Below are 12302 nucleotides of genomic sequence, written 5' to 3' on the forward strand. Positions count from 1 at the left end.
ATTTGTTTATAATCACGAACATGGTCATGGACATGGATGCACTCAAGGTTACCCTGTATCTATGCTAGTATTTGTTTCCATTTGTATAAGGGCCTCCCATATAATTAGCACTTTCCTAGTTTAGCACCTAGTTTTGTCTATATGTAATATTTAGGTCTTTTCTAATATACATCACGATTCCATACCACTACTCACGATCCCTAGAGTGAGATCCTATTTCGTTATATAGTTTACCAAAGCCAACAAATATTTTTAAAGTCACAATCTTTCTCTCTACGTGGGGATTAAACAATATTCATGAAAGCAAGCATGGTAGTTAGAAATATGAGATAGTTTACTATAAGAGACAAATATAGATGGATACATAATTTTAACATAGCATCAAGTTGTTGTGTTCGTTGTTTGTAATGAGCCTCACCTCACCTCAGATGTCTATGAATCATTCCTAGGGTCTACATGGGTGACATTGTTTTCCACAATGATTTCTCAGCATCCTGTCTTGCTAATGTCAGGTCTGCTCCTTTTTGGCAGATTTGTGTCTTGTGATGTAGCCGACTTCTCCACGCCCTATTAAGTCCAGATCTTGCAACTAATGCAGAAAGTTGTCACTAGTTAGTTGCAGAAGATTTATGTACCTTGGTCAAAGAATGGTTGCAGAAGATTCTTGCAACTAGTGTCATCCCATTCTAACTGATCCCACCAATTTATGTTTCCCTTAATGTTCTTAAGAGATGATGGCAAGTAGCTAATAGAGAATGGAAGAGCCCTCAAAACCTCACAATCCCAAATCTCAACTGTTTCAAGAGAATCACAAATCAAAACCCTTCTTGTGATGTATTTCAATTCTGGTAACATGGACAAGGATAATCGGCGAAGCTTTGGAAGTAAAACTGTTGAAAAGCTACTGATATTCCCTCCACTTTGTTCTTCTTCCACCATTTCTTCAATCAATCTTGAGTTCCACACCTCAATCTCTTCAAGGTTCTGGAAGTCTTGTAGCATATGAGATGAAAACAAAGACTTCATTCTATTGCAGCTGTGGATCTGTAGGCTCTTCACCTTTGTGAAAATCTGACTCGATGTAATACCATTACATATTGCTTTCAACTTTGGCAGCTTTCGTAGGACAAGTAGTTCAAGATTTGGAAAAAAGTTATCTGCTTTTGTGATGAACTCCATGCCATTACAGTTTGAGATGTAACATTGTCTTAGATTTTCCAAGTTGGTTGTGTCGGAAAGCTCTGATAAAATAGTAATATCATGACAACTGTGGAGTGCCAATTGTTGGATATTGTTTGGAAGTTCAATCATTGTGTCTTGATGACAAAGGTTACAATCTTGAATTTCAATGCTACGCATTCCTTCAACAGTGGGTAGCAAAATGTTTAACTGACCTATTCCAAGATGATAACTTTCAAGAACCAACCATTGTTTGGATTTCACATAGCCAATGAAGCTGGTTTTGTCCTCAAAGGAAAGTCCAAGACTGGTCAACCGTGACAATCTTGAAATTTCATCAAATGATTCAAATCCATCTCTATTTGCTGACCACCTCCAGTTGCTTTTGAACATGGAAAAGTTTTCTAAACAAGAAAGCTTTTGGATAGCACCAGATGGGAATGTTTGTAGTTTTTCAGTGTAAGACAAATCTAAACGCCTCAAATTGTTTAAATTTTCTATATCATGTGGTAGCTTTCTCAAACGGCTATGTGATAAGTCCAACACCCTTAACTCCTTCAACATGGTTAATGAAGGAAGCTCCTTGATCTTACTGAAGCTTAACAGAAGTGCACGAAGATTACATAAACTTGAAACAGACTCTGGTAGTGATTTTATTCCAGTTCCAGAGAGATCAAGTGCTTTAAGACACTGCATCTTCATAAAGAACGAATCTTGAATCTTTTCAGGAAGAGGGTTTCTTTGAAGAAGCAAAGTAGATAGTTTTTGGCAGTTGGGATTATCAGGAAAAATGGTAATATTGTTGTCCATTAAAGACACCCACTCAACGTTTTCAATCCATTCTCTTTTCATTCGGTTTAATTTCATTTGAGCTTTAGTAATCAACCTTGGACTTTCTCTAGCAATTCTGATAGCCATGTCTCTTACTAAATCATGCATCTTGACATGATCGGATCCTATGTCTTCCAACAAGCAAGCATCTTTGAGCTTTTTTAGCACTGTGTAACCCTTGTTGATTTCCTTTTCTCGATCACCTACTTCAGTAATCAACTCTTCTGCCATCCAGTACTCTATAAGTTCAGAAGCTTTGATCTTATGATCTTCAGGGTACAATGCACAATACAGAAAACAAGCTTGGATGTGGTCATCTTTTAAGTGAAGATAACTAAACTTGAGTCTAGCAAACACATCTTCTTCCATACCTGAAATTTCTGCTCTTGAGGTCTCTAATTCTTCAAGTGCATTCTTCCAAAGTCTTTTATCTTCAATTTTCCTCATGGCACGTCCCACTGTGATGATTGCAAGTGGCAATCTCCCACAATTTTCACACACTGATTTTGCAATAGATTCTATTTCTTCACAAATTGGACCTGATTTGGTTGTGAATAGATCCCATGCTTCGTTTTTGGACAAGAGTTCAACTTTGATTTCCCTTTGAGTTTCCATTCCACGACAAACTTCCATAAGGCGAGTTATAATTACAAATTTGCAACCATTGTCAATGGTTGGATGTGGGATGCCTACCTCTTCTAAGGAGAAATGGTGCCACATGTCATCTAAGATGAGAACACACTTTTTCCCTTGTAGATGTTCAAGCAATCTTGTTGATCTCCATATCACATTTTCTTCTTCTGAGAGTTCCAAATTGATAGCATTTGCAATATCAAGTTGCAATTTCTCCACATTAAGGGTTTTTGAAACATTAACCCAAATCACCTTATCAAAAACCTTACAATCGATTAGCTGGTTATAAATATGCATCATAACAGATGTCTTGCCAACACCCCCCATTCCATGAACACCAAGCTTACTAGTATTTACATCACCTAATACTTCCCAAATCACCTTTGAAACACTTTGAAATGTTTTATCACCCACTAAACCACTTGTTGGTAGGATTCTCCCAGGATTTGGAAAAGAATCAACAAATAGCCCGTTTGAGAATACTCCTTTAGCATGAAGCTCACGCATATCATTGATTCTTTTCATCATCTTTTTGCTTAGTCTGTATCTTGAACGATAATTAGGGAAACATCCTTTTATACATCTCTTGTTTTGGATGATTTCAGTTTCTATGTTCTTAACCTCAGCTATGAGGTTCTCAACATTTTTAAGCCACAATTGTGTCTCGCTTCTGAGCTTCTTTCTTTGGTTCACTAAAGCAATACTTATTTCTGCTTTTAAATCGTTTTCTTTACTAATTAGCTCTTCCATTTCACAAAGCAGTGTCCTTTCTCGTTCTTTGAAATTTCTTGAATAGAAGAGAAGCTTCTCAAGAGGTGACAATAACAAGGAAACAGCCGTTAAGCTACTTGAAACAATGTCCATGCTCCCTGAAAATGAAAGAAAATGCACAATAAGATACTATAGCGATCTGGTTTTATGGTACACTGACTCCATAACCCTGATTTTCAAATTACAAATTCTTATACATAGCAAACAAAAGGATAATCACAATTCATATCACCTAAGGTGGAAAATAATTTTCAAAATATGTGTTTGCTACTCTTGTGCAGCTCATCTAGAGCCATTAAAAAGTTATTCTACTTCCTTTTACAAAAGAAGCAGATGATAAGACAAACCCTTCAACTTTTTCATTAAGAATGAAGATCTTAAAAAGAAAGGAGAAATTTCAGACAAGGAAAGGAGATTCTCGTTTCTTAATCCCGAATACAATGAAGGAAAGGAGATTCCACCCCTTTCTCAATGTGCTCAGAGAATCACATAGCGGAAGCGTGTAAGTCAATACACAACTCACAACAAATTTGTAGGCAAGGAGACAAGGAAATAAAGAAGTGAAAAAAAAGTGCAGGTTCACTTTTTGAGGTCAAAGGACTTACGTTTCAACTCTGTATGAATCTGAAAATTTTATAGGTAAATTCTTCGACCGATAGCACGATAGTTCAAATAAGTTTGTTGTTCAATCCGCAGCAAAATTAATTTTGATTATCGAAAGTATCTGACGCAGAAATGTACGATTGTTTTAGTGGATAAGATCAAAGGCATAATCCTTGGAATGAATTCAAGGAGTAAAATTCAAAATTAACAGTCAACTGTACAAGTGACGATGAATACTCAAAGGTAGAATCAAAAATTGGAAAACCAAAGGCTTCGTTTGAACAGAATTTAAGTTAAAATCCATGGTATGATAATTGTTTGTTACCTTGAAGTTGAACAATCGCCAAAAGTTTAATTCATGATCAAATTCGGAGTCAACTTGCCGAAGGCCAAAGTAAACCATTAATACAAAATGATCGTAAGGTCCGTGCAAAACACGTGATGAATCGCTATTTAGGCGGCTCCGCTGCGAGGGGTAGGGGTGTACAAACCGGTTCGGATATAAAACTGGTTCGGATCGAATCAAGGAAGTCAAAATCGGTTTGTTCTGTTCGGTTGTAAACTGGTTCAAACCGCAAAAAACCACACCTGTAGAAACTAGATTGTAACCGGTTTGGTAGAAACCAGTTTACGAATTTGATTTTTTTTTTTTTTTTTTTTTTTTTTGCAATTGGTTTTGGTTTGTTTGCTTTTGTAGGCATGTAAATCCATTTGCATTATTTTTTAGTGTAAAAGCCAAGAAGTACAAAAAATGCTTAGCAATATGGTTTTTTTTAAGGCATGAACCGTTTTTGTCTTGATTTTTCGTATGTTTTTGGTTTTTTATAATGGAAATACATAAACATTAAACTCATGAATCTTCAAAAATAAAAACATAAAACATAATCTTCATCCTAGTCGTCTTTTTATTTTTCTCATTTCGCAGCTCTTTTCTGAGTTCAACTGTTGTATGAAAAGACCTCTTATTCGAAAAATTATTTGGTCTTAGTAATATGTAATAGTATTCATGGGCTAGTTAGGAAATGGTAGCAGAGACTACTTATGCAGCTGATGGCGGAGAGTGGATCGGAGTCGGTCTTAGTAATAGTGTCATAAAATTTTGGAAACATGTCATAAAATTTACTAAGACCAAAAATGTTAAACCTAAAATGTTACTGGTATAATTATCGCGAATTGTATACTTGTAAACCGATCTAATTATTTATGGAGTAAATTACACGAATGGTCCCTATGGTTTGGGGTAATTTGCGCGTTTGATCCCTAACTTGTTTTTTTAACTCGGGAGGTCCCTATTGTTTGTTTTTGTTACACACTTGGTCCCTACTGTTTGTTTTTGTTATGCATTTGATCCCTGTTTTACCTAAAAATAATATTATTTAAATAGAGAAAAATGTTGAGGTAGGTAAGATAAGATGAGAGAGGTGGAGTTTGGGGTGTGTTTATTTAAATAAATAAATAAATCAAGGGAAAAATAGTCATTTTAGGTAAGACAGGGACCAAGCGTGTAACAAAAACAAACAGTAGGTACCTTCCGAGTTAAAAAAATAAGTTAGGGACCAAACGCGCAAATTACCCCAAACCATAGGGACCATTCGTGTAATTTACTCTTGTTTATGTTAACCTACTTATAATACTAATGACCAATTTCTTTTCATGAGGTGCAATATAAAGTATTTATTTTATATAAATACACAAATCGTTCGACATCCTACAAGCAGAACTTTATACTAAATACAACATTGCTGAAGTTTGTATTAGTATTTATGTATCCGGGATTTTGTGGAGTAAATAACCGAGTTATGACTTGTCCACGCCTCTGTGAAGCACAATAAATAGGGTGGTTCTTCGTGTCCTAACGAAACTTCACCAACGTCGTGATAAAATAATACGATAAAAACAAGAAGTTATCGTCCGGTTTTTCTCGTCACAAGAAGGTTGTAGCTACCAACCACACGAAGAGGGTGTCAACCCATTTAGATCTATACACAACATTCTTCGCTCACAAATGATTAACGGAAATTACAGAGGACTATACTAAGTTGGTGTTCTTAGTTTTGATGAATGAGAAAAAAAAACTCACATAACAATCCCAATTTTAATTACCATCCTATTATTGTCAATTTTGGAAACATCGTGTTATAAAACTAACTAACTTTAAATGTAAGTTAAAATAGTTTTTCCCAGGACAATATAATAACTTGATTAAAGGGTTAATATACATCTACCTCTTTAATAAAAGAAACCATTTTTGCCACGTGGCGTCTTATTCACCCAAAAAATTTCAAAGTGAACTTCCGAATTTGCCCTCTCCTTATCTCTACATTCCGTTTTCTTGCTTCTTGGCATTCAGGAATCAGGAACGATAAATCAAGGTGCTCCTCACCGAAAATCTCGAATAAATTAACATTATTAAGGTAATCCATTCCAAATTTATCGAAAATCAAATCACCCAAACTCTATTATTTACACTCAGTTTTTTCCGTTCATAGAAACCTAATCCCAATCTATCTTTTTCATTTTTCAAAACCATAATCACACATAATCAGGGAAAGAAATGCAAGAAATCACACACATATCTTCTTCCTCTTTCTCTCTTGATCCCTCGAACACCTAGATAGGAAGTTCTTCATCTTCGTCTTACTCGGAGCTTTTTATTCAAACTCTAATTAACCGAGGTTGGTGCTTACGAGACATCGATCACCTTCAATTCAATCGAGGTATGATTCTCATTTGATTTCTCCCAACTTTCATCGATCATAAACTACTAGAAAATAGTGTATTTTTATGTCCATGGTGTTTAATTCGTTACAAGGCACTCGGTTCAATTGGGATTGTTTCTTCCAAGAAGAGAAAAGTAAAATTTCTTCAGTCCATTATTGGCATTGTCAAACCATCAATGTATTAATCTTTCTTCTGTTACGATTTTGATTCTTCATTTTGGCTTTTCGTCATGTTCATGATCTTAAAGCATGTCGTTTCTTTGGTTTTATTCATTTTTTTTTCGAAAAACTTCAACTCAAACCACTTGATTTTTGTAGAGTTTTCCGTTTTGTTGTTGCAATTTTAAGGAATTTTGATCAGGTTTGTAGCATATTATTTTTAGTGAAAGTAGTTTCTGACTCGGTCCTGTTTTTTTTTTTTTTTTACCTTTTAGGTCATGACATAGATCACGGTCTTTAGTCTTTTGTTAATGGAGTTGTTTGTTTGATGATGTCTGACAGGTGTCTAATGAACATTCCAAGAGGATCATGATGTTATGGAAAAAGGGTTAAAGCATAAACTTACATCCTTTTGGTCTTATTTTTGGTTTGGGTTTTTGGAGATTATGTTTTGGGATTTCTTATAATTGAGGATCAATGTTTGGGTTTCATGTCTCAATATGAGATAATGTCAAACCCATCATCATCGTTTGGTATAAATTTCCTTTATAATGTTATATAAAAGAGTTCTATTGAGTTTATGTTCGATCAAAGGTAGCAAGTTTTACATGTAGATCATCATTGCAGATGGAATGGCAGGGTATGGTATGTATCACTCGGACAAGTCAAAATTGCTATAGGTATGGATGTTTTTTTTCAAGATTTGATCACACAACTTGGTTTATTTGCAAATCAACTCCCATATAATCACGTTGTCTCATGATTATCTTGAAAATATGAAGTAGGTGGGAGGGAAGACCCACTATCTAGCTTCCCGTTCAAAACTGGTTTATGTTAAATCTTTGTATTTAGAAGGAATCATCTAAGTGGGTGAGTGTGGGTGTGATTGGAATGAAACTTTTTTTCTTTCTATTTTTTCGCATTACAATATCATACTTTACAAGTGTTTTTGCCAAAGTAAGTGCTACTGAGGTGTTACACTGTTGTTGATAATCATATGCAAGAATATCATAACATCACAGAAAGAATATCATAACATCACAGAAAGAAGAAAAAGGGTTAGAAAGTTCCGTCCTTATAAAATTTCATAATGAGATGGTGATCATATCTTATTTTCTCATTGATGTGACTTTTCTTGAAATAATATTTAGCCTGATTACTTAACAGGTTTTCCGGTGCATGTAGGATGCTTATACACCAAAACTAAGTTATCAAGTATGAACTTGCTTTTCATTCTATAATTTATGTGTTGTTTTTTGTTTTGGAAACAAACATAAACTAAGGCAAGCTCAAAGTGTGATAATATAAAGTATATATACAACATTAGAACATCTCAAAATTCAAGCCCAAAGCAAATACACAAATGATTATTTGAAGTTAGTAAACATGTAATTTTAATATTGAACTTTGTGTTTGTGGTGAATGAAATGTAAGGTGCTTATGTAGGTGACAAGAAAATTGTTATTTGTGTGTATTCAAGTAATGTTGAATATTATCTAATTAAAAAAAGGTGCAAATTGTATCTTGTCTAAATAAAACTTATACTTTATTCGTTTAATAAAATTTTATAAATATTTTATCCGTGATTTTCACGGGTTGTAACCTAGTATTATTGTTAACAAATAATACTCCCCTTTATCATTCATTATCGTATATAAATAATGGTAGTAAATTTCTAGTTATTTATATCATAACCGTGTAAGTATAACTTTATAAATTATTTCATATAGATTTTTGACATGGAATTGATTTATAACATAGTCGTAATATTTTTTTCTAGAATATAACTTTGAGTGTATATTGTTGATATAAGATGAAACATTGACTCGAAATAACATATATATATATATATATATATATATATATATATATATATATAATTTCTCCTCCCCCCGGAAATGGTTTAAAAGATTTAAATGTTGATGTAAATACTCACTTTTTTCGCGTGACGGTATTCGGTTCGAGAAAGTCGGGATGTTTCCGGTTCCACCGAGGCTTGAGATCTAAATTCTTTTTGGGGGGTCTTAAAACATAAGGCGTAAATTAACAATAATTTAGGCATTCATTAAGTTTTTATTTTAGTTATTACAAGTAAGTTTTATGATAAAGAAAATAGTAAAATCAAGAAATTACCTAGCTTTTACTTGGATTTAAAGTATGTTGCCAAAAGGAGGTTGGAACTCAAGCTTTTTGAAAAGTAACTTTCTTTAGGGTTTAAAGTACTTGAAAACAACAACTTAGGGGTTGCTATGATTCTCGAAAATGGGCAGAAAAATGAAGGTGTTTGTGGGCTGTTTTGATACTCAAAAATCTACACTGTTTTGGGGAATATATGGTTTGAAAATCACAGCAATAACACAAGAAAAATAGTAGTTTAACTACTGTTTTGAATACTTATTTTAGTGCAGCAAAATAACTAACTTTTAGAGGTATTTTAGGGTGAAAATATCAAGCAAAAAGAATGTGCTAAAGGGTTGGAATAGTGCCTGAAAATCAAGGGGCAGCACCCTCTTTTTGGCTTCGGTTTTGTCGGTTCACAAGGCGAGGAAGAGTGGAGAATTTTGGTTGAGTTTTAATGGGTGTTTGAGTGAAATATAAAGAGCATTTAGCTGCACTTGTAAGGGAGAAATGAGGGGGAAAGGTCGACATGTATAGGGGAAAGAGGGAGGGTGAGAAGATTACTAAATTTCGACTACATTGGATAGGATTAAATTTTGATACAATTTTTACCTTGCAACTTGCAAGTTCCACCATCCCACTTGCTAGTTCTAGTTGGCTTTCAAGTGATTTAGTTAGGGTAATAAAAATAAAAAATAAAATGATTGGGAGGGGGAGGGTAAGGAATGGAAAGGGGAAGAGAAAAGGATTTAAATATGGGTAAATGTCACTGTAGTCCAACCAACTTATGTGTTTTGGTTTAAAAGGTCCTTCATGTTTTTTTCTAGTGGTCTAGGTATCTAAACTTTCATTTTACCTGTTTAAAAAGGGAACCACCATATTTGTTTCCGGTTTACCGGTTTCAATTGGTATATTTGGCTTTTCTATATATTTTTTTAAAGTTCAAAATTTAAAACAAATTCATGTGGCTTTTTTCTTAATTTTTGGGGTATGTCGATACAAAGAAACGAAGGGGAACATGACCCTCCTCTTCAAAGAACAGATTGCCAGACATCCTTCAACCTATGATATTCCGATTGAATTTGTGATATGGAAAAAAAGAAGGAAACGTTCTCATCTTCTTCGTCTATAACCGAAACATCATTTCCTTTTGTGGTCACTACCAAATTGGGTGGTGGCGTAGAGAAATAGATCACAGATTTAGCTCCATGAGTTCGTCGGACCCGCCGATCTTTCTATGATATCTTCGTCTGCATATATACCAAGTTCATTTAATGAGTATTATACTCTTAAAATCCATGAACAAGGTGAACAAAAATAGATCTCAGATTCAAACTTGGTGGTGGGTTATGATTCTCTCAGATTGATTAGATTTCTTGGCTGTATCTTCATGCCAGTAGGCCCTTCCACCAATCCCAAAGGGATGACACACTTGTTGACTTCGACTTTTGTGTGTGGTCATACGAGCATCATCGATTCCTTCAGGATCGGTGTTCGTCATCTCTATCGACATTTTGGGTCGCAAAAATGGAAGCTTTGTGTGTGTCTCTATGTGTTTCTGTAGTTATCGGAATCGATAGGTCTATATGGATTTGGGCGAAATCTAAACGGGGTTAATTAGGTCTTGGAATCGGAATCACAGAAGTATGTGTGTGATGTACGTATGCTTTTGAGTTGCATGTATTACAGAGAAAGAATATGTGTTGATTGAAGATGATGGATAAAGAAGGAGGAGGATGAGGAGAGAGAGAGAGAAAGAGAGAGGAGAGAGAGATTAACTGATGACGAGATAGTTACTAGCATAATTAACCTACTGATTAGGAAGGGGTTCATCGGGTGACCCCTTCATTTTTCTCAAAGGGACCTTTTGAACCCTAAAAACATGTATCCATACCCTTATAGCACAAAAAAATAACAAAATGGACCTTTTAAATCAAAACACGTAAGTTGTTTGGGCTTCAGTGACATTTACCCTTTAAATATTGCATCAGGTGGTTTCTTTCTTCTAGCTTATAGCCATCCTTCCCTACTTTGAATTTTCTATTTACTTATCTTTTTAGATGTACACGAATCATACTCCTATAATTTATTCATGTTTGTTATCTTTATTTACTCTTTTTTTTATGTATGGGAGCTTGTATAAATAACAATTGTGATTAAATGGAACCATTCTAAGTAAGTTTACAAGATCAAAAATTTTCCGTTATCTGGAGCCATGCAAATGTAATAATTTGAACAAACGGTTTTTATTCAATTGTTTTCACGGAATCGGTTCTAGTTCAAGATAATTTATTATAAAAATAGATTTTGTTATTACACGAAATCTTAGATCTATTGTTTTTCTTTTTTGTTATGATCTAAATTGTTGCAAATTCTTTAGAATTTTTAGATAACACAACATGTGTTATTAATTATTAATATAGTATATAGATTATCTTTCAAAAGCCTATATTTTGTCAATTGTTACATTCTTCCCCCGTTAATAGAATTTTGTCCCGAAATTCAACTTGTAGACAGGATGTCGTTAACAATTGGGGGTATTTTTGCCTCATTTGGTCTTCGTATTCCTAGGTGAATTATGGTCCTCGTTGAGAGTTCCAGCGCACCTTCACGATAAGGATACGACTTTGTTTTAAACGCTTGACTTCTCGATCCATAATTTCCACGGGTTCTTCGACGAAGTGGAGTTTTATGTTTAGTTGAATCTGATCGAAAGGTATTACATTGGTATCATCTGATAAACACTTCATCAGGTTTGATACATGAAATACGTCATGCATTTTGTCTAGTTTCTGTGGCAGCTTTAGTCGGTAAGTAACAGGACCAATTCTGTCGAGAATTTCAAAAGGTCCAATGTATCTTGGGTTTAACTTGCCACTCTTGCCAAATCGAATCATACCTTTCCAGGGTGAGACTTTTAACATCACTCGGTCCCCAACCTAGAATTCTAGAGGTTTACGTCTCACATCAGCATAACTTTTCTAACGATCACGTGCGGCCTTAAGTCGATCTTTAATATGAACTATCTTTTCAGTCATTTTAAGAATTATCTCTAGTCCAGTACGCAAAGTGTCACATGTGTGTTCTCGACCAATTGCGTATCTCCGACCTCTGCCCAATATACATGCGATTAGCACTTGTATCAGTACAAAGCTTCAAACAATGTAGCTTTGATGTTGGTGTGATACCTATTATTATAGGAAAATGCAATCAATGGTATATGAGTATCCCAAGAGTTTCCAAAGTCTATCACATAAGACCGGAGCATATCTTCCAGTTGACCATCAG

The 12302-nt window shown here is 34.6% G+C and overlaps 1 protein-coding gene across 2 annotated transcripts; it reads right to left on the reverse strand.

Annotated features, from left to right (window-relative positions):
* Positions 1-316: 316 nt before the first annotated feature.
* LOC145073450 (disease resistance protein At4g27190-like) lies at positions 317-4491 on the reverse strand. Of its 2 annotated transcripts, XM_079019997.1 has the most exons (3): positions 4343-4393; positions 4020-4138; positions 317-3512 (listed from the first exon to the last, which is right to left on the reverse strand). In XM_079019997.1, the coding sequence occupies exon 3, from the start codon at positions 3505-3507 to the stop codon at positions 628-630; it is 2880 nt and encodes a 959-aa protein (XP_078876123.1). In that variant the 5' UTR covers positions 3508-3512; positions 4020-4138; positions 4343-4393; the 3' UTR covers positions 317-627. The 2 variants fall into 2 exon arrangements, with proteins under 2 accessions (XP_078876123.1, XP_078876124.1); XM_079019998.1 differs by lacking the exon at positions 4020-4138 and having other exon boundaries at positions 4343-4491.
* Positions 4492-12302: the final 7811 nt, after the last annotated feature.

The sequence above is a fragment of the Lactuca serriola genome, chromosome 9 (assembly GCF_051521515.1).
Source record: "Lactuca serriola cultivar US96UC23 chromosome 9, Lser_US96UC23_V15, whole genome shotgun sequence".
NCBI lineage: Eukaryota > Viridiplantae > Streptophyta > Magnoliopsida > Asterales > Asteraceae > Lactuca > Lactuca serriola.

What these genes read in the sequence shown, in the direction of transcription:
- LOC145073450 (XM_079019998.1), bottom strand. Translation starts at nt 3,507, where the DNA reads ATGGACATTGTTTCAAGTAGCTTAACGGCTGTTTCCTTGTTATTGTCA.